Below are 27,232 nucleotides of genomic sequence, written 5' to 3' on the forward strand. Positions count from 1 at the left end.
CCCTTTGCCTTCTGCCACACACACACACTTGCCCTTCCTCATTTATTCACTAGTGCTCTCATCTTAATAAAGAACTGCCTCCTGCTGTTGCTGTCAAGTTTGTGAGTTTGTGGCTGCTGTGTTTATGGCCCAGCTTGGAACACCAGTCAGTGGAAACCTGATTTAATCCCTACAGGGTGGATATTCTATGTGGTTGTGCTGCTGGTCCTCATACTTCCAACCTGGCCAGGTACTGCCTCATTCTCTTTTCAATAGGGAACACTCTATAGGGACTAGTTTTGGAGTTTTGCACTGAGAATCAAAAGCAATAAAAAGCAAAAAAAAAAAAAAAAGAAAATCCTTTCCAGAAAGCTGCCTGAAGAGCTGCCTGCCTTGCTCTGCCACTGCCGTGTCACAGCTCATATTCCTTCCTGAAATCACTGACATAAACTGCTGTGGACAAGCAACACAGCTGGACTTTTCATAGATGACACAGATGAAAGCAAGTATTACACTCATCTAATCTGAATGCCACAAAACCAGTGTCAGTCTCCACCCCATAACTGCTACCTGTCATTGCTCCAGGGAGATATCTCTATCTTGATTTCAGGATACCTGCAGGGAGAGAATCCACCAGTCCCAAAGGCAAATTCTCCCCATGGTTTTTCTCCATGCATTATTTGGAATATATATCTTATTTCTAGCCTGGTATTTATCTAATTTCTTGTTTCCAGACACTTGTTGTACTCTTTCTTTAAATGCATCAATGCTCAAATGCAGTACAGTTGAAGCACACTTTCCTGGTCCTGTAAGGTCCCGACCCACTAGGTGAAACATATTCCACCTACACAAATTCTCTTATTATTTGCTTTGTGATCCTGTAAGGTGCATATTTTCATCTTTGCTCCCAAGCCAGGAGAGGAAGGATTTGCTATTATTTTTAATGGCATCTGACTTTTTCAGCTCATCATGTAATTGCAGGAGTGGGGGCTATAGAACATCTCAGCAATTCATGTATAGTTTTTTTCTCTCCAGCTCCCATTTTTTTCTCCAGCCTGGAACTTTGTTCCCTCATTTTTCCCTCTCCTTCTGTTGGGCATATCTGTCTCTCCCTCATTTTAATTATCATGTAATTGCCTCCAGTCTTCATCTTCACTTCTCCATCTTTTCCCTCTGCACTTTACTTTTTCCCAGGTCACTCCATCCCTCTGTGCCATCTATTCCTGCCTGTCATCCAGGGGAACCTTTTCAACCTTTTGCTGCAATTGCAATTGTCCCCCTGTTATGACCAATGCTAGGATGTCCTTGAGGGAGCCAGGAATGGGCAGGAGCCGTTGGAACAAGCTGACAAGTTCCAGGGAGAAGGGGAGGTGTGCCTGTAACAGCACTTGCCCGTGGTGCTCAGGGACCTCACTGTTTCTCCCCTGCCAGTGAGCCCTGGGGAATACGATGGGGAAGTGGAGGGACTCAGGCAGCAGGACAGGGGTGAAGGGGAAGACAAGCAATACTAATTAGCAGGACTTTAGGATAGACTTTAGAATAGAATAGGAGGACCCAGAGAGAGGTTCAAACTGTAACAAGTCTCAAAAGAGAAGGATGGTGTTTGCAAAATAGATGCCAGACCAGGCTTAGGAGAATGTAGAGCAATAGTGGAAGTCATAAATGGTTGTGAAGCTTTAACTGTCACCTGAGAATATCACAGCAGCCTTTCAGTAACACCACAAGCCTGAATATCAGAAAAATAAGCCTATAAACAAGCAGAACCGAATTCCTAGCTGTTACATTATGGGTGTGACTGCAAAACATTGTGTTAGACCCTGCACTTGTCCCTCACATTGGTAACACTCCAAGCCTGAATCCCCAGGACAGAATCGTGCATGTGACTTCAGTCTCGGCGCCTACTTTGCCACTGCTGCCACAGCTCCCAGTGCACACACCCAGGAGAGACAGCTCTGCCCACATGGAAATGCAGCTGCTTCGAGGGTAGAGTCCAGCCATATCTTACAGTTCACCAGCACAGTACAGACATCATGTCCCAGTGAAAGAAAAGGGCATGTTGATTGAATTGACAAAACAACACTCAAAATTAAGGGGAGCTTCAAGTTTGCTCTTCATCACAACACAACCCCCAGACACATTCCTGAAGAGGCAGGCAGGAAAACAAAATCCAAATTAAAAAAAACACATAAACCCCTCAGACTAAACGGATGTCTGCAAAAGTAGTTTTTCTCACCCCAGAGCAAGACAAACAGCACTCCCCCTGAAAAGAGAGAGGCAGTTCCTTGGAGTTCCTCACCTTTTCTCCTACCCTGCAGGTTTGATCAGAGAAGTGTTGGTTTCTATTCTCCAGGCTAGTATGAAGCTGTTAAATGTACCATTTTCACCTTGTTTTCCTTTTATTCACTGTCACCTTCAGAGCTTCTCATGGCAGTTTGCTCTCTCACTTATACCTCCCAACTCCCTGCCCCTTCCAAGCAGGCTCACCCCATCCTCCTCTGCCAGCACTGAACACTGCCACTGCAGAAGCATCTGCAAACTAGAGAACCACCTTCCCTCACAGCAATGTGAATTACTGCCAACAGATTTCACTTTTAACTGGCTACTCTTTTTTTTTTTTCTCCATTTAAGTCAGTTGAAAACTATTCTCTACTCTTCAGCCTTCCCAGGCTTAGCTGCTCTTCAGGAGCTAAGTGCTTCCCATGATGGCAGGTTTCCTAACGCTATCCAGTCCCAAGACAGGGGACTTGCCTGCTTGCCCGTTCCCTGTCACCTAGCAGAAGTCAGAGGATGCCATCTCCTGCTGCTGTGGTGGGGGAGGTTTAGTACACACTGGCCATTTCAGTGCTCAGAACATTTGCTGTTTGCACAAGCACACACATTGCTTTCCTTTGATGTAAAAGCCCATGCCAGCAGAACAAAACTACCAAGAGAAGTGCAGTTTTACCTGGAAAGTAGGAGTTCTCACCTGGGAAAGCTGTGATGGGTTCTGCAGAGGAAAAACAAAAGCTCACATTAGAGAAGGGAGTATTACACACCAAGCCCCCAGCTCATGTCCCTGTTGATTTGCAGTGGCCAAGCAAAGCAGGCGGGTGGCTGTGCCTCACAGGAGCCACTCGCTGAGAACAGCACAGGGAGCCAGCCAACCTCAGCAGGACTGTGAGAAACCTGGCCCCAGCTGGGGACCAGACAGACACAAAAAGCTGTGACTCAAACACACTTCAGAGAAAAATACATCTGAGGCTGAGGGTCATTTGTATTCAGCCTGGTTGACCTGAGTCATCCAGTGACAAAGCCTCACCTGGCCCAGTGATGAAACCCTGAAATCCCCTAAATTTCCAAAAGTGGTTTTGGTTTCTGGCTCAACTCTGGCACTATTTCTCATGTGGGAACTGTGTTAATTCTGAGCAGTGATGCCCCTCTCCTCTCTATCTCACAGTGACAAGAAACAAAGGCAAGTGATAGTTTTCCTTCTTTCAAGATACTTTGAAGATGTAATCTATTACAAATTACTAGATCTGAAAAGCAATAATCGGTACTTACTACTGATTACTTTCTTGCAGAAGTAATAGACTTCTGATTATTTTTAGATTACTTCTGCATTATGCCTGTGAGTCACAGAAGCAGACTCTGGCTCTACTGAGTGCTATGAAATCATCACTTGGGTTCAAAATGCAAATGACACATTTGTCAAAGGAAAAAATTATTGTGACTTATTAGCATTCTTTCATGCTAAAAAGGAATCAGATTACTTCCAAGGATTATATTTGAAAAAAACAGTAGCCTGTGCTGGAGTCAGCTATTCTCATGGCTCTGAAAGAAAGAGAGCAGCAGAGTACAGCTACCTTTTCATTATTATTTTGGTGAAACTGGAAATGACCCCTAAATTATATTACAGTGGGAACCCTTTGCTGGAAACGATCTGAGACAAACAATCCTTATGGGTTTTAAGATCCACATTCAACTTCCTAGACTGGGTAAATTTGTGTAGCAGTTAGGTGTGTTTTTTGGGCTGACAATGCTTGAAACTTCGTAACTTATTAATGTTTTTGTTTCTGAAATATTAAGCTTTAGGTTCATGAGGCCCAAGATACAATAAGAGTGGAGCTAGCTGAATTGCTGAGCTCCAAAGAAGTTAGATAGGAAATACTATTAGTGTTAATCATGGGTCTTGCTTCTCTTTAATGCCATAGAAGGCAAGAGATTAAAACACCACTGTCAAGCCTTAAATACCGGGAATTTGACATCTGAAGTATTAGCTCCTTTAACAGATGGGAGACCAGCAGAGTTCAAAGCATCAAAGAAACGGGGACTGACGGTGCTTAAGAGCCTCTCTGGGCCACTCTCAGTCCTCTGTTTTATTATCAGTGCTGGTTTCTGCACCATCTTTACCCTCACCTGCCTGCATAGGGGGGCAAGCAATGTAAGCAGCTCTTCCCAAGCCTGGTTTGTTTGGTGCTTCCTCTCCTGAGAAACACCCTTTGAGAGAGAGTGTTTGTCCTGCTTGGGTTAGGAGGCACTGGGATCCTCCCTTGGTGGGGGTGAGGAGACCAGCTTCACTGAATGGGGCCTTTCAAAGCCCAAAAGTGAGAGAGACACTTCTCTGCTTTTTCCACTGCTTCAGGATGGGTCAGACACTTCCTAGTGAAACACATGCTTCTCCCAGGTCATGCAAAAGAGCAGGACCTCGCTGCTCTGGGCAGGCTCTCAGAACAGATCCCACTAATTAAATACTGCTGGTCCCATGCTCCACTGGGATACCTCTAAATACACACCCAAGTAAGATGACAGCCAGAGCCATCAGAGTGATTGCATGGGTATGCCAGCTAGAGGAAAAGTGCAGGGCAATGGCTCCACCGGCAAACTGCTGAAACACTTTTTTGCTCCTTTTTTTCACCCAAGTCCTTTCTGGTTTTACCTGGCTTTTGGCCTGGTTTGGGAAATGGTGAATTCTAGGGCAAAAATTTCTTTTGTTATTCTGTTAACATTGCTGTAAAACCTCTCTGCAGTTTTTTTTTTTTTCTTATTAGAGAAGACTCCTTTTGAACTCGTTGGCCCCTCTAAGTGTGTAATACTGACTGACAGCTGGCTTCTTTTGTTCAGCACTTTCCTTTTAAATTTGGTGTATGTCCTTATCACACAGAATAGTCCTCAGTAACCCTCAGCTGCTCTTTCAGCTTTGCGTGGCAGAGACATGTGCTCCCTTCTCCTCACACCAACGCAGGCAGAGCCCCTGTCCCCCAGAGGCTGAGTCACCCTCGTTTCTTTCACGGGCAATCAAAGTCCCAGCTGAGATCCAGAAACTCCTGGTAACTCAGCCAGGGGAGGTGTGGCCCGCTGACAGCTTGAAGCCAAAGCTCTCCAGCCTGAGCTGCCCCCTCCCTCCCTGCCCCCACGGCGGGTCGCAGCACGTACCCATGCAGTTCTCCAGCGGGATGTCAGTGCCTAGCCGGATGTCATCCAGGGCCAGCTCTCCCGAGTGGCCATTGCGGATAAATCCCTCAAACACGATCTGTGGGAAATTGGGACAGAAATGTCAATGCTATGTTGGGCGCTTCCCAGCTTAGAGCCACCTACGGAGAGTGGTTGCTGCTCCCGGGGGAAAGGGTGGGAAATTGCTCCAGGCTTTCACAGCAGACCTGTGGATCACCTGACACTAGTGCTGCTTCCTTGCCCTGCTCCTGCCAGCCTTTTCCCAGGAAAAGCTGCTGTGCATGGACAGGTTCAACAGAGAGATCTTTGCCTGGCCTGGCAGTTCTTGACTTGCAATTTTTTCAGTTAAACGCCTCTCATAAGGCATAAAGACTCAGTGAACACCCCCTAGTCCTTGCACAGATGGTGCAAGTGGCATAACTCTGAGTTACTGCAGCAGCAGCTTTGGCCCATGGTATTAACTGAGCTATGGCCACAAAAAGGAAGGGAAGAACACAAAATGCAGAGCTACATTAACTGTAAAGTGCTGTTCCCATCAACATTACATAAGAAGTATTGAAATGTCAGAGGAGAAGGGTCAGCTTATTCCTACTTAATCACAAGCAAAATATATTTACAAAAATAAGTGGAGTTGTTAGCTCTAAGAACTGCTGAGTGGAGACACTTGCAATATTTACATAATGACGCCATCATTCAGCATGCTGGTATATTCACGTTTAGCACACAAAGTAGTCAGCCAGTGCCCATCATTCTTATCTGCAGGCATATTGTGTTTTCTGGTATTTTATTAAAAAAAAAAAACCCATACAAACAAACTAGTCAGGCAGCTCCAGTGCAAAGGTTTTGCTTTATACCTCCCTGCCTACTCTGAAGGAACAGGCTGCCAAATGAAGGGCTGGAATCACCATTCCTGGAAGTGTTCAAAAGGCATGTGGATGTGGCATTTGTGGATATGGTTTAGTGCTGCACATGATGATGCTGGGTTAATGATTGGACTTGATGATCCTGGTGGCCTTTTCCAGCCCTAGTGATACTAGAATTCTAAAGGTCCAAATAATTTCCTATGGCTGTGTACTTCCCAAATGTTAGGGGCCCTCTTTCACTAAAGGTGCCTGGGATCCATGCCTGCCCGCAAGGACACCTCCCTGAAGGGCTGGGCATCTGACTGCACAGGCAACGGAATGTCTGGGCTGTGGGTCCCAAGCTCAGGCCATCAACCCACGTGGGAGGCAGCTTGGAGAGGTCAGTGGCCTGACAGCAGCAGCTCCCTGGGTCAGGTCAGGGCTGGGAGCCGGCTGGAGCGAGGCTCCCCACCAGGGTGGTCACTAAAGTGCTGCCTCAAGCCTGGGAGTCCGTATTTCCTTGTGCCTTGGAGGGTGCTGGATGCTGCGCTGATGCTCATTAACAAGTGACAACAGTTGCACTGTCTCCCTGGCAAATGGCACGCTGCCCGGAAGGGACAACCATGCCAAAGACACTCCTGGAAGCAGCAGCCTCTCCACGGGGTGCTGGTACAGCTGTGCCAGAGGGGCTTAGGTGGCTATGGCAAGGCAGCACAGTTCCCTTCCTCCCTCCAGTTCATCCCTTCTCTTCCACTGATCTCTGAGAGTGGGACAGGGCCATGATCCCACAGCCCTGCACCCAGCTGTCTGATATAGGCTAAAGTATCAGAGAAGAGGATTCACAAACAAGCCTGCATTTTCTCTTCCTCCTCCTGTGTCAACACTTGCAGCTGAGGCTGGAGAATGGCTATTTGCTGCCCACCCTTAGCTGGCTGTGCTCCCTCCCAGCTTTCCACTTCTCCTGGCAGCTGGGTTTGCTCCCTGGAGCTGCACACCTGCCTCTGGTCAGACTATCTGATGACCTTCACTTGGAGGGGGAAGAAATGCACAAAACAAAATGAAGGGAAAAAAAAGAAGAAAAAAAAGAAAAAGGGAGAATATTTGCAAAATGGGAGATCTGAGGAATATGAAAGGCAACAGGCTGAACAAAGATCCAAGTCTGTGCAGAAGACAGGCACTCTCAGAATAACAAACAGTGTAGCTTAGTTACTATGGTAACTTGAGAAACACAATGAAAACAGCCACATTTCCCAATGATGAATGGGCCTGGGCTCTGAAACACTGAAATCAAGATGCTGGAGAAGTCTACCAGGTCCAGAACACCTTCTGCAAGCATCTTACCCGGTACTCCATGTCGTAGCTCGGCAAAATGATGCGCCCTTCCCTCCACTCCTCGCCTTGGTCCTCCGCGATGACCCACAGTGCCTTGTGCTCCTGGCTGGCTTCCCGCCAGACCCGCAGCATCACCCCATTGCTGCCCCATGCCTGGTACTGGAAAACCATGCAGACAGCACTCTGGGGCAAATAGATGGTGGGGCTGATGAGCCGGGCTCGCTGGCCCTCCCGCCTTCCGCTGCTTTGCAGTTGCAGGTAATTCTTGACATCTGTTCAGAGAGAAAAACACCATTCTATTATTTTCTGCAGCCACTGGCAACAAGTGTCTCACCTACTGCCAAGTGGCTTTGGCAGTGCTGCATGGCAGTGCAGCCCCATGCCTGCAAAGGTGGGGTCTCACACCAGCACCCTTTGTGCTCATCCAGCTGTGCCACTGCTGTAACCCTGTGCAGCCTAGGCAGGGCATCAACTTGCACACTTCCCTCACCAGCCACCACCCTCTCCCTGGGTAGGAGACCAACAGCAGAAAGTGGTTAAGAAAAAGACTGACATAATTAGAAGAAGTTAAAAAGCTGGAGCAAGTTATTGTCAGAGGAAGTGATGCCATGATAATTGCATTGGCAGGGGGTATATGTGTTTATTCTACTGGGAGCTTCCTCAGTGAACAAGCCTGAGGTGGGTTTTGCTAAAAGCCAGTGCTGAAAACTCATCTTGTTTTGAGGATACACACAACAAAATGAAACTCTGGCTCTCAGTTTTTCTGTAATGCAGCAAAACATCTTCTAAAGCACAGCGCAGAGGAAGGACATGGACCCAATAAGTGAAGCATGTATAGGTGACAACTGGGTGGTTGTTGGAAACTTGAAGGTAGCTGAAATACATACAACACAGGATTCACTTGCTCTAATATTACATTTAAATTGTGCCACATTTTTTGTCAGTCCTCGGGGAGGAGAGATTTGATACACTTGATATCCCAGGAGAAGTTCAAGGCTGAGGCTGGAACTGGAGATATTTGATCTGAATACCAATAGCAGCAAAAGCACATGGATACAAATCCTGAGGCACACCTGACTTTATCTGGAATCAGTGGTTTCCAGCCCTCTCTGATGAAAAGCCTTCTCAAGGAGTTTCCCATTTGCAGCTTGGATGTCTGAAGTCCCTTAGCACAGACTGAAAGCCAAGTATGTAGCTAAAATGATCTTTACCTGTCCCTCCATCATGACCAATGTCAGGACAGGGTCCCTAGGGTTGCTCCAGCTGCAGAGCAATGTGACCCAGACAGGCCAGCTACAACTACTGCTAGGTTTTGCATTTTGCTCAACAGAGGGATGGGCACACTTGCTGTTGCTACACAGTGGGCAAGTGCCACTGGTGCTTCATGCCAGCATGTGCCAGCCCAGGCACAAGAGGATTATCTCTGCCCCAGAACTACACTGAAGGGTTTGTTAGTTCCTTCCCCCACATCTTAGCCTGCTGTGCCTGATGGGCCAAGCTCTGAGCAGCAGCTTGGCCCTGCCTGCCTTGCTCCTCCTGTGGCTTCAGTGCCCACAGCAGTGGCAAGAGCAGTGCCTGCACTCAGAATGTTTGAAAAGTGCGCTCAAAACACCTCCAAAACTTAAACCAGAGAGACTGAACTTGGAATCCATGGAAAGATAGGTCCCAACAGAAAACAGCAGCTGACATCACTGCTGCTCAGCAGTCAGGTGACATTACAGCCCAAGGGAGATCTATCAACAGTGCTGGTCCTGCTGCAAGATTGTCAGTGCCAGCGAGCAGAAACCAACCACTGTGAGCTACGCAGCCTTCTAAAATAAATTTAGGACAAGATAACAGGAATATTTGCCATCATTCTTCTCCTACCATGTGTGATCAAAGTACTTCAAAAGCATATCCACTCCTATGAACTTTCACTGATTTTGCTGTATGAAGGACAAATCTGTTCCCAACTGGCCACATAAAGAAACAGCGACATTTTAGCAAAATTTTCAGCACCTATGAAATGTCCCTGGGCCACTTGGCACTTTATGCCAACAAACAGTAGCAGAAAAAAAGGATGAAAGTGTGTTTGCCCACTTCTGCTTGAGTGAATCACTTGAAAAAGTACCATGCAGTTTTCTAATGGAGGAGTGTTCTTGTGATTTACCTCAGAGTGGTAGTAGTGGAGGAGGAGATGTGGGAGATAAACAAGTGGAGGAATTAAAAAAAAGAACAAGCTGTACTCCATGCCTAAGGAGTGATAAGGCATAATAAGTCATCAAGGTCTCCTGAATTAAAATCCTCTTTTTGTAATTCACTACAAGCCTCTTCAAATAAAAAAGCAGCAACAAGAAAAGAACAGCAGCAACAAACAAGGGAGCAAATCAGACTGCAGTCATACACTTATCTCACAGCTGACATGGTCTCACTCACAGGCAAATCTTAAATAAAAGCACTAGCCAGGTTCAAGAATGATCAAATCCAGATCCTCAAAATTCAGGACCAACCTGTGGTGCCAGTATCTAAGCAGCCTAAGTGCAGGGTTTTGAGGCATCCTTGATCTACCTATAGCCCACAGCTGACTAGAGGGGACCGACTATTCTAATCGTGCAGCTGGACACCTCCCATTGTCCACACCAGGTATCCAGTGTGGCCTTGCCACTCCAGCAGAAGAGCCTGTGTGCCCCATAGTCACTGTCACAGGATTGACACTGACCTTCTGTTTGTTTCCATTCCTATCAAACTGTGAAATCAAAGAAACTCCTTAACTGCAGCCAAAACTACTGCCCCCCTCAGGATCTTTCAGAGACTTGGGAAACCTCCATCTCCTGTGGTCCCTGCCCAATTCTTGCTAGGGCCCAGAGATCTCTCCAGGACCTACTGTTAGTCCCAAGGGCTGCAAGGAGGTTCAGTCTTTGGGTGGTGGTTCCAGTTGCTTCCCTGCAAACAGCAGTGGGTTTGGGCACCATACACTCTTGCTCCTGGTAGCAGTACCAGTTTCTGGGGTGGAAAGCCAAGTGCAAGCAGACATGACTTTCTTTGTCATTTGAAGATGAAATGGCTGGATCATTCTAATGGCTAGTTGGACCTTTGGAAAAGCCCTACAAATTTGCTGAGACTGACTGAATAAGGGCACTGTGGAGCTAATTGTTGGAACAGCATGTGGAAGCCTGGTGGTTCCAGTAGTCACTCTGTTTGATACAGTAAATGGAAGCCTTTGGCACAGAAAGCATCTGAAAGGCTGATTTCCCCTGTTAAAACACTTGAAGGGAGCTTTGCAATGATGAGCTGATCAATTCTTCCAGGATCAGAAATGCATTTTAATCTCTTTCCCAGAACTTTGCTTTGCAGCCTCTGTTCCTAACACGATAGCTACATCCTCCACAGAACTGGCACTGCTAGTTCAAAGCCCGGCTCAAAAAAGGCAGGAAAACCCACTCAGGCATTTTACTTCTGTTTTGCAACTGATGCTACGGCATAAATCTCATGGACGATTTATGGGATCATCTGGATGTAAGGGAGCCAGTAATGTGAACATGGAACCACCCCAGCCAGATGATGGCAGAGCCCCTCGTGTGTGCATGGCAGTGAGTCCTGGATAAATCACCAGCTGGGCTCTGCAAACCAACCATCTGGGCAACATGGTTTTCTCTTGGCACACCTGCTCCCTCCTGCTAGGAAGCCATCTGAGAGGACATTAGGGGCAATGGGGGATGAAGCCTCACAGTTTGGGTCAGACTGCAAGCACAAGCCACAGCAGCCTCCCCCTCTGCAAGGTCAGCCTGCCTTGTGCTTGTGTCCTGCACATCTCACACCGTCTCTCAAGGAAAGCACCTTCCCTCACGGATCTCAGCAGCACATCTGGAGGTGTTCCAGCAAAACATGCTGGGCAGCATGTACACAAGCAATTATTGAGATTTCAGATTCCCTCTGCTTTTCCCCCTCACTGGATATTGTTGAGTTACAGCTGCTGCTGCTCCTGTGGAGAACCACATAAATTGCCTTCACTTACACCCCTCCAAAGGTCACTGCACTCTCTTTTGTTGCACAGTGTGGTTCAGCTGGCAGCACCGCAGCCCAGTGGCAGCCGCCTCTTGTCTGTCAAATCCCAGAGGTGACCACACTGCTGTGGGCACTGTCTGCTGCTTGCACAGCTCCAAATGCCACCCCAACCACACTGTGTCATGGTCAAGTGGACATCCCAGTGAGGCACGATCCTGCTGTTCTTCTGGGGCATATGAGGTGGAAGCTGCATCAGCTCTTGCCATTCCTGGGGAGCAGATCAGCTCAGATGCTCTCATGACTACAGGGTGGTCTGGTAGCAAGGGAATGGCAGCTGCATGAATATGCAGATTGAAATTGGATAGTCATCATATTTTTAAATTTTTTGGCAAATCATGCAAATTCACCTCAAAAGGCTGCCACTATCATTTCATGACAGGCCTCTCCTCAATGACAGACTTTCATTTAGGATGGGAAGTCAATCCTCCATAAATCTAATATTTATATTAACTAGATCACTGCATCTGCTGGAAAATCCCCTCAATTTTGATTATGTGTTAATTAGCCTGCCAAGTCCTTGCCATTTCAGTCTCTAAATCAGCCCATCAAAAGGCATAAAACCCCACACCTACCCAGAGCCAGGCTCTCAGCCTGCTCTCCGGAGCCTTTCTAATGGACCCACCATTACATCCTCTCAATTAAGCCTCACGCTCTCAACAGCACAGTGCAACTGGGAGTCCTATTACCTCCCCCAGGGAGTGCAGGGAGGGCACCGTGTCCCTGACAAATCAAATGCCAATTAGAGCCTGATATTTATGCTAGTGAGCTGCCAGCCATCAAAACTTGTCCTTTGGCAGCATGGTGGGCACCCTGGCTGGCCCTGCATGAAAGGTGCACAGCCCCGGCAGCCCAGCATCTGTGCCTGCACTGCTGCAGGCTGAGCAGGCTGCTGCTGCACTGCACAGGCTGCAGGCACTGCCCAGCCCTGCTCTGTGACCCACTGCTGCAAAGCCATGGGGTGGTGCACATGCTAAGGTTTGAGAGATGGTGTCTTGCTTTGCAGAGAGCATTCCAGCCTGCTTTTTAAAGCCGGAATGTCACTGGTGTTTGGGTCTAAAAAGCAACTGAGGCAAGCAGTGAGCCCAGAGAAATGGTTTCTTCTCCCCTGTCTCCAGCCCGGCCCAAGCAAGCAGGAGCTTTGCTGGAACAGACCATGGCCATACCTCCTTCTCTCATGAAAGACAGTGTGAACACACGGAGAGCCAGAGCCTGGCCCTAGCCTGCAGCCAGGGAACTCACACAGAACAGCTGATGCTCAGCAAACCTCTTGTGATGGGAGTGCTGGGGTGTCCCAGCTCTGCCATGCTGTGGGCAGCCAGGGCATGAAGGACTTTCTAGCATTTGCTGTCCTCACTGTGCAAATGAGAGTCAGGAGAAACACATACAGCTTTGCTGAGAGGCAATCTGCACCACACATGAGGGGAGCGAAGAGAGACAGAGATGGATATATGGTCTCCTTCCCACAGTGTGCAGCTGCTCACTCACTGCACAGAAATGCTTGACTTTCATACCACCCCACATGTAAAACTCCTTCCTACTTCAAAGGACACAGGATTGACCCTTGAGGTCAAAATGTGTCCCCAAGGCATAAGCCCTGAGACTCTCATGAGAGTAAGTGCAGACCCACTTCAGTTCAGCCCTGCCCTGTTAACACCATGAAAACCTTTCTGCTGGTTTGGACACAGTGGAATCAAGGCCTTCAGGCAGCAGTTCTCATGGATTGCAGGAAAAATATGAAACTTTCCCTTTTAAAGATCCCATGGGAAAAAGAGAGGAATGGTAAGGGGTCGCCATCAGCTTAAAAACAGCTTAACATTTGTTTCTCTTAAAAAATAAGCTCTTTCGAAACTTCAGAGCACTATAAACACTCCTCTGCTGAAAACACTTTGAAACAAATAAACCTTTCCCTGCAGTGCCTGCAACCCAAATGAGCAGCATTCCTGACCCTCAAAGCCAGCAAGGCCGTGGCCCACAAGAGAAGCTCTCAGTGGGTTTTTGCAGCCCAGCCCAAGAGCTGTGTGGTCAGGAGAGCTGCAAGGTTAAAAGTGCTTCCTTTTCTGTGCACACGTACAGCTGCCAACATCTGAACAACACGGGGTTCACGATGCTGCCAGGGCTCTGACCCTGATGCTGCGTTCACCTGAAGGAGAAGCAATACATGGAAAAGCTGCAGATCCCACAGTTCTCTCCTAGAACCACAAGGTATTTGCTTAAGCACTGCAAGAAAAGGGAAGGGGGAAAAAATGGGCAAAACATGGGGGTTCCATCTCTTCAGTACTGGCTTATTAGTGTAGCATCACTGAGAGCAATACAATCACATCGACCAGCTGGGATACAACCCAGGATCTTTAGACCCTTAAGGATCAAGACCCCAGTGAAATTCAAAGATGGTGAAAAGTTGAGGTGCCCAAGTTATTAACCCAGATTTATTTTCAGGTCTTAAGACCTTTATCTTGACACCAATGGCATGCTGCCATTGCGTGCAGCAGGAGGGGGGATGAAATCCCATTGAAACCTGAACTTGTTGCTCTGCAAAGCTTGCTAGGTGCAGCTAAGGGGAATCTTTCTACAGATGGGAAGCATCTGAAAGTCCATAGAGGGAAAAATCCTGACAATCTCTTATGGGGACATGGAAAAGGGAGCCAATGGTATTTTCTAGGCTTGCAAAGGGCAGGTAGCAGTTGGAACCATGCTGGGCTTCTGCTGAGCTGGGCACTTTCGGTCCACTTTCACCAATGAGGTCCCCAGACGTGTAATGGGAGCCTGCAGGAGAGGACGTGGAGTTAATCCATGGTGCGAAGAGCCCAAGGAACACAGGGCTAAAAAAAGAAACGCAGAGCTGCCTGAAAGAGTATCTTGGAAATAAAAATAGTGGAATGAGAGCAGTGGGTGTCTTGTCAGTCTTGAGAAGTTCTCTGTGCCAAAGACAAGGAGGAATTGCATGCAGCACATAAAATGAAATTGGGAGATATCTAAGGAATTCAGGCCTGTCTCTCAGCAGACTTTTCTAATCAAGTGCCTCACAGAGGATATTTCACCATGGTCATTTCCTTTCCTCTCTCTTATGCAGACTGAGCCAGGGCTCTTCCTTTCATTATTATTTTTTCCTTTTTAATTTTAATTTTTGTTTTGCAATTCTCAAAAGAAGTAAAAACACATTCCACATAGCTCTTAAAGGCACAGCACACTTTCTTGCTACTGTGGAGCAGCCATGGCCTCTAGCCTGGGCCAGCACCTTTAAATCAGAGCAAATTGGGTTCCAGAAGCCTTGAGTTCCCCTTAACTTTTGCCCTGCCTCTAACCAAGCACAGCTGCTCTCCTTCACCCAACGGCTCACCCCAGGGTGGGGAATTCACAAGTAAAGACCACCCTGAACAGCAGCTTTTCATTCCTTGCTCCCCGGAGTCTGAGCGTGAATTTTCTAACTAGAAACAAAGTGCTGGAGGGAGCACAAGGGAAGGGCAGGGGAAGAATGGGGGAGTGTGAACCAAACAATGCTTTGATTCTGTCCCCACCAAGAAGCTGGCATTGCCTCTTTTTCATGTCTCTCCAGTTGCCTTTAAAAGCTCCTTGGGGAGGAAAAAACCAAATAGTTGCTTCTTTTTGTGTCATGTCTTCCTAATTTCTAAGAGCAGGACCAAAGTGAGGCATAGCAGTGATGCCCTTGAATTCCAGCTCCTCTGCAGCCCTGTGCTGTGGGGGCAAGGCAGCAGATGCCCACAGATTCCAGGATGGCACACCCTTGCCTGAACCAGCCAGGAGGTAGATCCATGGCAGTGCCAATGCTGATCCCTCAGCCTGTGCTGGTGTTTGCTGCTGGCTTCCCTCATTCCTATGGGTAAGTCACTCCAGCCCCCTGGAGCCACCATCTCCTCCTCCTCCCCTGCCCACACAGTCCGTGACCTGCAGGGCAGTGCTGGAATTCCTGCCTTACCCCCTCAGTGATTCAGTGCCTGACTCTGCACAGCACCCTAAGGGAGAGCTCTCCACACTGGCACAAGAACAGACCACTGAACTCAGTAGGACGACATTCCCCAGCCCCAACTGTGAAACTGTGCAATTCATAACTGAGAAAAAGAAGAAAGAGCAGAAGAAGGGTAAAAACCAGGACTGCATGTTGCTCTCTAAGGCAGCACCAGCTTCTCCTGTGCTACAACAGGATCTTCTAAGAAACTATGGTCAACTAATTGTAGAGAGGCTCAGGGGAGAGGAAATGAAATGAAAAATTGAGTCTGAGTTATAAAAATAAGTAATTTTTATCCTACTTGCAGGAGACTTATATTAATTAAACATTATTACAGTGAATGAGATGGGGAGGGTTATTAAGTCTGGGGCTGGCTGTAAGTGTTCTCTCCTGTTGCCTGAGGCTCCACTGAGCTCCAGATATTAATCTTCTGAAGGACTCAAATGCTGAAGAGATAAACACTTGAAATATGAAAATATTTTTCTCCATAGCAGACACTGTATCCCTATGTCACGCCAAAGAATTTTTCAGATGTCCATATGGGCTGCACTTACAGCATTACCGTGTCTCTTTCTTAGAAAAAAGCTAAGCACCTCAGGAGCTGAAGAGAAATGATGTGTGCATTTGTGTGGGGGTGATTTGTGTGTGGAGATGTAGCAGATTCTCCTCTTCCCATATGTTTCTGGAATACATATTTTCCTCTTTAGCACTGCCTACCAGGTGTTGGCTGCACGGCTTTCCAACTGGCTGGCGGCACTGCCAATCTGGCCAGCGACTCTGCCAGGTGGCTAACAGGTTCTCCTGAATGTTTGCATTCTGAGACTCAACCTCACCCAGGGGAGGGCGAGGAGGGGCCCACATCATGCACAGCTCCCTGGGCACGGGGCTCTCAGACACTGGAATCACCAGGCGTCAGGGCAGAGCCCAGGACAGGTAAGATCAGCCAGCTCGCCTGCAGGAGCCCTGACTTTCACAAGCAATGACTGAGAGTGAAGCGGTGCTACGGTGACACAGCCTACTGTTAGAAGGAAATTGGCAAACGTTCTTCGTGCCAACCGTGCCACAAAGTCAATGAGGGATAAGGAAAGCACACTAGTCCTGGCGTGAGTTCCAAGATGTGAAGCTGAAGAACTTGATCTATCAACCACATTGCCAGAGGCAGGCTCCCTTGCAACCCATGCCAGCACATCTCAGTGAGGTCCTCCATAAATTAGGCTCTGTCACAATCATGCAAATCTCCTGCTTCCAAAGCACGAAGAGAAAAAGAGCAAAAGTCAAACAGCAAGAAGCTGGCATTTCCAGCATTCTTAGGGCTTAGCTCATCCTTCACTTGGAGGAGACTGAAATCCAGCCTCTGCAAGCCCAGAGTGCAGAGTAGCTGAAGACTATAGGCAATCTGAGTAACATATGGGAGAGGAAGAAATGCATTCTGGGGAAAAAGAACTGGATCCTACAGAGGACATTTGGATCAGGATATGGAACAAAGCCTGGGCTAGCCTTCACAGTCCCATGGGATTCAAAGCCCAGCATCTGATTCAAGGCTATCTCAAGAGGACAGTTAATATAATTCAGTGCCAGTGGTCACAGTCCTATAAATAAGTCATGAACCATACAGTAAAGCATCTGAAAGTTTCCATAAAAGAAGTTCAGCTCTGCACAGCCCTTGCAACTCATGATAGCTGTGCAATAATCATTCATACTGCTCACATGGAGAAAGCCCCATCAGCTCTCTCTTTCCTTCTTTGGTTGGTATTAATCATCTTACCAGGCACAGTGTCAGGGCTTGGTTCAGAGTTGCCAATCCAGGTGCCTGTAGGCTGAAAAGACCACGTATAGCCAGTTGCCAAGTCGTGTGACCAACCACAAAGGTCTTCAGGAAGATCAAAGTTGCAGTTGAAGTTTGCAGGGAGTTGGAAATCTTACAAAAAGGAACAGAAGAAAATAAAGTCAGATTAAAAAATGACCTACCCATGAACGGTTGCTATTAAAAAACAACCCAAAACTAAAATAGCTGGCAAGCCATCAAAACTGAAGAAAGCATGAAATCTCACTCATACTGATGCTTTTAACCTATCTCACATTTCCTCAGCTCCAAGGATCAGCCTTAAATTCTGCATCATCAAAATGTTCACACCACGTCCTGTGGCTAATCCACCAAACTAAGCAAATATAAAAGCAAGATCCAAATGCTTCCAGACTAATCAGCACCTTCTCTTCCTCCCCTAGAGTGGTCAATATTAAATGCCTTTTTAAATGTCAGGGAAGAGTCCTTCCTGAGTGCCCCATGCTCAGAAGTTCCTGCCTGGCTCCAAAAGGAGAATCTCAAGTGCTCCAGAAACCCAGCTCCTGAGTGACAGACCTAGCCACTTGCACCAGACGGGAGCTGTCTGTCATCCTGGAGAGCTGTCACTCACTGCTTCCTACCTTCTCATGGAAATGTTACCAAGGAAAATGTGGGGCCACCATGAGCTCAAGGGTTTGGATTCTGAGTGAAAGAAGCCAGCCTCTATTTCTAGCTCTGCTATGGACTCACCACATGGCTGTTGGGCGAGCCCTTTAACTTTCCATCTTGAAACAGGAGCAGAGTTAATTCCCTTGTGACAACAGCTTTGAAAGCTCTGGAGAGCTTTTCTGCAGGCTGCGGGCAGGCGGGCACATGCCAGGGGCTGCATGTGGCAGTGAGGCAGCTGCTGGCTCCTTCAGTTGAGGGAATCAGTCACGTGGCATGGAGGCTGCAGAAATGGGCTGAATCCATACCAAGCACTCAGTGGACATGCATGTCTGAGCCTAATTATAGGCCAGGATTTTCCTGAGCAAAGAGGAAGTTTTAAATCACAGTGCCCACAAAGTGAGCGATAGCCAGAAGGAGGTGAGTGACTCAAGTGATAGGCATCAGGAGAACTTCACTGCAAGGGGCAGCAGGCTTTTTTTACGTGCTCCCACTCCAAAATAAAACAATGTGGAACATGGATCCTTTTATTCCAATCTAATCTCATACCCTGGAGAGCAGCATTGTTTCTGTTTGGCTGTCATAAATCTGATTGTCCAGAGAAACACACTCATTGTTTTATGGAGTATGAGAATGAAAATTGTTGCTAAATCTGAGGGAAGCTGACAGGGAGGTTGGTTCCACGCTCCGTGGCATACTCTGCTTGCTCTCTTGCCCTGGATTGCACCCAGGAATTGTGTTCTTGCAGACTGTTACTGGCCTAAATTTCCTCTCAGCACTTTCCCAAGTGCCTCAATGGTTGCAGAGTTGCACAGGCTTACCACTAAGGCAAAGCAATGAGAATCAGGCCCTTTGAGCTACTTCTGCAACTTACATTTCTAGAACTAAAGTACAGCAGAATCCCCATGGGAGGTGTGAAAAAGCCAATTAATGTTCTTTTATAAATTTATTTATTCTAAAACCCATTAATTTTTTTTTTTAATCTGGGACTGAAAGCTGAAGTGACAGAAGTCCTAGGAGATATCTCAGAGGATAGCTTTTCCTTGTGAGATTCTTGTTGAAGTCCTTGTGTACATGTACCAGTGCTGAGACCCAGGCTCTGCTGTTGCACCCAGGGGAATGCATTTCCTGAACATTGCACTGTACAACTAACTTTGCACAGCTCTGTCAAGCCCTCTCCTCTTCATCTGGACATTTCACAACCTTTAGAAGCTCACATCCCCCTTGCAAGAACCAGAAGAATATGATGTCTGCTTTTACAGATAGGGATTTGAGGCAGAGAAGATTATCCCTCCCCCTGCACTGGCTCTTAACAAGAACAGCATGGAGTCTAAACTAACATTCAGCTTCTTCCATCCTCAGAAGAAGTAGTCGAGTCCTACAGTTACCAAACCATTTCACACACATCTGACAGGGTAGATGAAATCCTGCATGGAGTTAGTGTTCCACTCTCTACTGCCCAGACAAGGAGCCCAGACTGTCCTCCTAAATTTTAAGCTGCGGATATTAGGGAAGCTGATCCTTAAGCAGATAAAAGTTCAGGACATCAGTCTTTGATACATGTTGTGATTTACTTCCACAACTGTGACTTCTGCAAAAGGAGCCCTACATACCAGGCAGTCTGAATCACCTTCTGAGTTTATGATTTCCAGCCAAGAGGTGATCTGGAATGGAGATGGTTCCAAACAGGGCACTAAATGAGTTTCTTCAGGTCATGTAAGGAAGCTGGGAGACCAGCTTTTCATCTCTTGTACCCCAGGGACTGAATTAGTTGCTATCTCTTGTTCTTCCATCCTTCCTTGATAGAACTTATCAGATTTTGGCAGATATGTTTATGGGTTGGTTTTGGATTTTTTTTTTTTTAATCCTGGCCTATCACTAATGATATTACTCTAAGCTTTCCAGGAATCAGCCCCGTGTATTGGCGCTAATGGGAAGATAAGAGTATTTTCCTAGCTCTTAACCCATCAGTTATTGAGAGAAAGATGTGCTGCTCTGATACATACCCTCCTCTTCTCCACAGCTGTCACCACAGTCGGTTGCTTCTGCATCAGTTGGGTAGGGAGTGGTGGTCTCTTCACTCTTCAAAGTGGGCACCAGCGTCTCTGCAGTGGGCCTGACATCTGAAAAAAATGGAGTAGAGAAGCTGTTTGCAACAGACAGAACAAGAAGCCCAGGTAGTAGAAACAAGGCAAAAATCTTTTTCTTAATGTTCTTATAATGGCAGGAAGAGATAGAACAAGTATGCCATGAGATTTCCACATGCTACAAATGTCAGCACGGTTTGAACTTCAACTGAACTGTCTTTCCATATGGGAGTTCTATGGATTTGGAGTTCCCACTGAACAAGCCTCTTCTCTAGACATACACTCTAGTTTTTCTCTTAATTTTTTAATCTATAATCTACATGGGTAGCTGGAAATCCACTTAGCTGTCAATACTGGATAAGTGAGATCACAGGCAGAACATCTTTTTCTTTCATAAAGGCATATGACATGTTGAAAAAACACACACAACATTCCCACCAATTGTGCCAATTTATAAAACAAGTCACTCAAACCCACAAATGATGTAACCACAAACGGACCCAGAGGATCCCCTAGTGAGCTCTGGCTCACTGCAGAAAGCATCTGGTTTCACACTCCAGCCTCCTGACTACGCTTTCAAAGGGTCTCTGTCCAATTTCCCTTTCTCTAACGCGGCCCATGTGTAACAACCTCCAAGCAGGTGTCAGGGGAAATTTAAGCAAGAAAGGGAAGGATATTAACATCAACAGTAAATGACATTAGGTTCCAGCAAACTCTCCTTTTATGGGTGCATTAAGTGGAGTACAGCAGACTTGATTCTTTCCACTTTTAGAAAGAGGCAGCTTTGCTCAGTTATGTGTGATTGCGTTTCTTTGTCGGCACCCTTCAGGATATCTTTTAATAAAGCCAGAAGCAGGAGGAAATGGCTAAATACATTGAATATTTTCCATAGGCTCCATTATGCCCTTTTATTTTCCTGTTATTAAACATGTTGTACATAAAATCTCTGGGTTTTTTTACTTTTTTTTTTCCCAGTGGCTGTCTTTTGTTCAGGATAAAATACCAAATAGCCTCAAAGTCTTTTAATTTGTAAGTTCAAATTTGTTACAACGCCATAAAACTCGAAATGCAACCAAGAAGCAATTGCAAGCAGCCAGGCACAGAAAAATGTCATAAAAAAAAGAAAAAAAGAAGCAGGTGAAAGCAACATATCGAAAGCTGGAACTTATTTAGAGCTGGTACATTTTTTTAGGTTGTTGTTCCTGTATATCAAGATTTATAGCTGAAATGTGACAATGTGGAAGGACCTTGAAAGCAAGTCCCATATGGGACACAGATGCTGAGCGGATGTAAATCAACAGTGTTGCATTGCCCTGGACTAGCCGCAGAAATATATCTTGAAAAATCAGTTACCATGGTAGAGCTGCAACACGATGGTTACAAGAGATAATGAAAATAACAGGCAGGACAGCGTCATGTGTGAAATGGAAAGTGAAAAAGAGAGGCCTTGCTTGCTCGCTTTCTCACTCCTGCCTGGCCCTGCAAGTGTCTGTTCAACTGGTGGTAACTGCTAATCAAAATGCAAAGTCACTGAGCAATTGAAACCAGATGTTTGGAACTTCAAAGCATAGAAACCCAGCTGCTAGTGAACATTCATCATTCTCCACTCTTCAGAGGAAAAATTTTGGCAGGCCTTTGAAAGAAGCCAATTGCTGACTGCCTGCTTCCCAATTTTTGAGTTAGTAGCCAGCTAGTTTGTGAGCCCAGTTGCGGCTGTTAGCTGTTTAACTCAGTAATTAAGATGCTTGCTGCTGATAAGAAATAGAAACACCTGGGCAGGATGAGCATGGGCTTAGACCCTCTCTTGAAAATATTTTTAATTATCTTGTTTTAATCCATTTCTTAATCTTGTTCCCAAGCAAGTGCAATTGCCTGGGATTTTGCAGCCAGTTTTGTAACACGCCTGGGTCCTCCCAGCAAAGGAGGGCCCTTTCTGGGGATTGTCAAGGCCTGCTGCATGTAGCCAGCCTGGATTATGCATGCAGATAATGCCATGGGCTATCTCTGCTCCCCAGGTTGCATCAGGGATATAAATGCTTTTTTATAACATGGTGAATCCACAAGATTACAAGCCCTGCTCTGATTACAAAGCTGAATGCCTGTAGATTAATAAAGCTAGGGATATTTATGACCTGGCAGTTGAGTTTTAAACATTACAATGTGCAAATTATTACCCCGACTGGGAAATGACCATAAAGCACCTTGCCTGGAAAAAACATGTGCTGTTGCTACCGATACTGAAAATGAGCACGGACACACATGTAAAAGAAAATTTGGGCCAAAAATAGCACAAGGCATTAGACAACAAACCCCTCATTCTCTAAGCTGGAGGAGTGCAGTGGAAGGGCTGGCATGCACATGGCTGGAGGTCCTGTGTGACTGCCTCCCTTGATGGCAGTGATCCAGTACACTGTGATACACCACCTAGCAGTGGTCTGCAGAGACCTGGCAGCTGGAGACTTCTGGGAGCTGCAGGAAGCAGCAATGTGGGAGCTGACCACTTCTGACCACTTCTGCACAAAACCCTCGGCTCCTGCTTCTTGCACCTGCTTCTCCCACAACATCCTAAGATGTCGTAAAATTTAAATTAAGATCTAATCCGATTTAAAGTTTAGATAATTTACAATGGATTGCCAGTCCAGGGGGATATTACCATTGACTTCTGAAGTGAAAAATGATCATTATTAATAGTGTGTACGTGTGTTCTGTGATTTGCTCTTAAGTGTTTGCAATGCATCCTGAAGCATGTCACAGGAGGAAATGCTAGTAAAGGCTGCACAAGAGGGTAAAAAAAGCCCTATGTCTTTCAAGCTTCCTAGAATGGGAATTCTTACAAGAAAATGCCTTCTACAGATGTGTTTATAAAATGGAAATCATACCTCTTTATCAGTGACATCTGGACTCCAGACTCATATGTAAGCAGATTATTAAAAAATAAAAGATTAAAAAAGAGGATAACTAGCCGTTGGCACTGCAAAGTTAGCATCTGACCAAATGACCCTTCGGGTGCATTTTTGCTTTTGGGGATGGACCTGTGGAGAAATCAATCACCACTGAACCTCAGAGGGTCAGAGGCACAACCTCTACTGATCCCAGTAAATGTATGAAGTCTGTTTCCATCTCTGTATTAAAAATGGTGGCTGAAAGGCATACCACGTGTGAAAAACAGGTGGGTAAAAGTGAACAAGTTTCCTGGGATCCTACAAACATTCCTAGGGATGTTTGTAGAGATGTCATAGTGTTAACTTCCCAACCTTATCTGCAAAAAGGTTTCCACATTGGGTTCACTGAGAGAAGACTGTTGTTTTTACAACAATGCCTTGTTGCGGCAGCTCAGGATATGAAGTATTGGTCACTGCAACTCTGCTTCTCCTCCTACGTTTTGTCTTATTATTTAGACTAAAAAGCCCAAATGTCCTGTAACACAAGAGACTGTGAAAGACTGCACAATGTCCAGGTAAAAGATCTGAAAGGAGTGTGAAGGGAGTTGAGGACAAATTCTGCATGGGGTTCTGTGTGAAAGCTTGGAGTCTAAACATTGCTGCTACATCCTGCATCAAGACCAGTTCTTTTCAAGGTGGAAATAAAAAGGTGGGGCCAAGCCACCATACAGGTGCTGCCTTCATGGCTGCAGTCTCCCTGCCACAGCATGGCCAAGGTAGGACAGCAGGAAATAACCTGAAGTTTGCACCTTGCTGGTTTAGTGCCTGGCCCCTGAGCAGCCAGTGGGCAGAGGTGTAGGGGTTCCTACCTGTCCAGTCACAGCCCAGCACCTCCAGGCGCATTCCTATTCCCGCTGGGGACCACCTCTCTGGGTGCACTCGGACGTACTGGGCAGGAACAGGGTCAAACCTCCGGACTTCAGGGATGTCGTAGTGGATGTTGCCTTCAAAAAGCTACAGAGAGAAAGAGAGAGAAAAAGCAAGAGATGTGTGCATTGTGAGCATTTCACATGCTCTCAACCAGACTTGATATTTTGGGTCTGGCCACAGCATGTAGCCACAGTCTGAAGCAGTTTAGCTGCCAGACCCCAGGCCACTGAGCCCAGCTGAGCAGAAATTGGGCTGTTCCTTCTCGGTTTCAAGAGGACCAGCCAGGCTATTTCTAAGAAACTTGCACAATCTCTGCTGGCCTCTGCTCAGAATCCAGGGGTTAGATTCTGATCCAAGCCATGGAGGGGAAGCCTAGGGAATATCCACTAACTTCACATATAAACGAGATCAGATTTGTCCTTTGGTAAATAAAGAAGCTACTGCATGTTCTTGGATGGTGTAAATGGTTGGTTTTCCTCACAGTCCAAATACTGCTGTTTTTCAGCTTACATGAACAAACTAAAGTCTGTGGGGAATAAACAGAGGGCTATAGATAGCATCAGCCCTCATTTGAAGGATCAGGAAAAATTAAAACTTACCCATATTTTAGGCAGAGGAGTATGCATAAAAACACAACAGGCAGTAGCAGAGAATTTATTTATTCCTCAAGCCCCTTGCCAGTCCCATAGTACCAAGCAGAAAGATTATGGGGAACTCCAGTGATAAAGAAAAAAATATGGGGAATTTCAGGGTCATACCAGCGTGGCAAACGGACTTCAGATACAGAAAATTTCCTAAAGAGAAGCTGTGATTCATCTTCCCCTTTCAGAAGTGCCCACCACAACAGCCACACCTTTCCACTTAAAATATGTAATTAGTTAATGTAAAACATAATTGTTTTACACAAAACATAATAAAACACACCATCTCTTGGACTCTGATCTGCAGGAGCTGGGAGAAGCAGCAGGTGATGTCCACATCCCCATGCCTGGTCCACAATAGAAAAAGAAAAGAAATTGCCATCCCTGGGGAAAGGTGGAACTTATGGCCACTAGTATGTGGCCAGATTTGGAGCAGCGCCAAGGGACACAACCTGGGATTTCATGGTGACAACCCCAAGCTCCCAAGGTCTCTGTGGGAGAGGACAGCCAACTTCTCAAGACCCCATCAGGCAGAATGAAGCTAGTCAGAAAAATATCCTGTTTCACAGCTGCTCCAGGCAGTGCCTACCTTGGCTTGCATTGTTTTGGGGTCCTGGATGAAGTCCCAGTCCTTTCCATTCATGCTGTAGGCCACCTTAAACTTCTTCACAAAGGAACGGGACTCAGTGGTGGTCACACTGTCCCCTCCACGAGCCCCCTGAATAATGACGCCTCTGATGTTCTTTGGGATGCCAAGGTCCACCTGCAGCCACTCCTCCCCAGGCTGGGCTTGGGGCACACGGGGAAACCAGCCTGAGCGGCTGCTCACCAGGCGGGCCATGCTGGGAGACCAGTCATAGCCTCTGATGGAAGAGGCAGAGATCTGTGAGTCAGGAATGAGGCCAGAAAGCATTCCCAGCAAGTTGGAGCAGGGTGAATCTGCAGGGAAGGAAAGGCCATGAACAGTCAGGGTAACTGAAGGGAAGTACTCATGGTTCTCCTCACAGCATTAAGCTCTGGACACTAAACCAACACCAAAGGGCATTTCCCCCTCCCTCCACGAGCTGGAGTCCTGTCCCTCCAAGCGTATCCCTTGTGATGGATGTCTCCATGCTAGTCACAGTGTCACCATTCCCACCGCAAGCAGCCATGAAGTGGCAAGGGACAGCACCCTGGGACAGGATGCTGGAGGGACAGAGAGGAGCACTGAAACCAGGGCAAGGAGAGGACCCTCACCAGTGATGCGGCAGCCATACAGCTCCAGCCTCAGGGCAATGCCATTGTGCCAGGTCTGGGGACGGATGCGCACGAAGCGTGTGAGCACTGGGCTGTGGATCTTGTTGAGAACCACCTCTGTGGCATCCTCATTGGCCTGAAATGTCTGCAAGGGAAGGGAGGCACAAATGTACATTTGCACACACTGTTACATCCTCACCAGATAAGCAGTCAAAATAATCTCTCAGCAGGGAAGGAAAGGCTTTCTGGTCAGGGCCAGCCTCCAACCAGGGCAAGCACCAGAGGCCACCAGGGACATGTGAGCCACTGTCAGGACAGCATGGTGGACAGACTCACCAGGCAGGAGGGCCAGGAGCTTTCTGCCTGGCTGCCTCTCACAGCACTTCGAGGCACCTCAGACTATCAGGCCTCAGCTGCTTCAAGCTTGCCCCCAGACCTAGATCCAGATCCTGCTCCAGCACAAATGACAAGATGCCCTCAAACAGGCTGACATCCTGATGCATCCTTGCACTGAGCTCCACCGGAAAATATCACGTCCAAGCAGTTTGTGAGCAGGAAGGATGACCTCTGCCTGGGGTGACAAGCTGCTGCCTCAGCCAGCCTCTTGCCTTTGCCTCTCCCATGCACATGCAACCTTCCACATGGAGACAGCTTTTCAGGAGTTTATGATCCCACATGTTATAAAAAGGCTGCTGCCTCACCAGATGGCCATAATCAATAACTACCAGATGGATGTTAGATCCACCTCTTCTGCCCATTTTTTTTAATAGCCCGGACAAGGACTGGATACATGTGTTTCTATTTTAGGCTGCAAACCCATAGTGGGAAAGAAAAGGGAGGGAAAGAGGAAATACCCAAGGGCAGGATAATTTTCAACCCTTTCTCCACCCCAGCATAAAGCACTAGAGATCACTGACCAAGGCTGCAGGCATTGCCTGCTTTCACTCCAAGCACTTCAGGACAGGGCTAGACTATCCTCCCATCTCAGCTAGGAACCACATCCACACTGAGATGCTGGCTGGGTTCTTCTGCAAGCTCCCACCATGTGTATGTGTACTAAGCACAAGAGTTCCCAGTAAGTTTATCTCAGGAAAGCAGGAGTGTAATCTCTGGCACCAGTCTCCTGTGGGAGGCAAGAGGCAAACAACTGAGGACAGAAGAAGGGGTGAGGCAGTATCTTGGCCCCTTGCCTTGAACAGCAGCATTTTGTGAGCCTCTGTGGCTCTAGGCTTGCAGATGGCACATGTTACTTCTCTCCTCCCAGGATCCAGCACGACAGGGTCTGCAGAGGGTGTTTACAGGGCTGTTCACAGCACCCCAGCTAGCTCTGGGCTGCCCCTGCACATCACCATCCACTCCTTCAGGGCAGGGAGCAGCCACCCCACAGAGGGAATCAGTTGCAAATCTGGCTGGTAA

At 47.0% G+C, this 27,232-nt stretch overlaps 1 protein-coding gene across 10 annotated transcripts in view; it reads right to left on the reverse strand.

Annotated features, from left to right (window-relative positions):
* NRP2 (neuropilin 2) overlaps positions 1-27,232 on the reverse strand; it is an 89,077-nt gene that overhangs the window by 17,577 nt on the left and 44,268 nt on the right. For 6 of the 10 annotated variants that reach the window (XM_064434180.1, XM_064434177.1, XM_064434172.1 and 3 more), the window contains exons 8-15: positions 25,817-25,961; positions 25,170-25,519; positions 23,879-24,023; positions 20,047-20,163; positions 17,357-17,509; positions 7,593-7,855; positions 5,392-5,488; positions 2,945-2,965 (exon numbers count right to left, since the gene is read on the reverse strand). In XM_064434180.1, coding sequence (XP_064290250.1) covers positions 2,945-2,965; positions 5,392-5,488; positions 7,593-7,855; positions 17,357-17,509; positions 20,047-20,163; positions 23,879-24,023; positions 25,170-25,519; positions 25,817-25,961 — 1,291 coding nt within the window. Of the gene's footprint in view, positions 1-2,923; positions 2,966-5,391; positions 5,489-7,592; positions 7,856-17,356; positions 17,510-20,046; positions 20,164-23,878; positions 24,024-25,169; positions 25,520-25,816; positions 25,962-27,232 lie in introns of all 10 variants that reach the window. The other 4 variants (XM_064434174.1, XM_064434171.1, XM_064434173.1 and 1 more) reach the window with 1 other exon arrangement.

This window comes from Passer domesticus, chromosome 10 (genome assembly GCF_036417665.1).
Source record: "Passer domesticus isolate bPasDom1 chromosome 10, bPasDom1.hap1, whole genome shotgun sequence".
Classification (NCBI taxonomy): Eukaryota; Metazoa; Chordata; class Aves; order Passeriformes; family Passeridae; genus Passer; species Passer domesticus.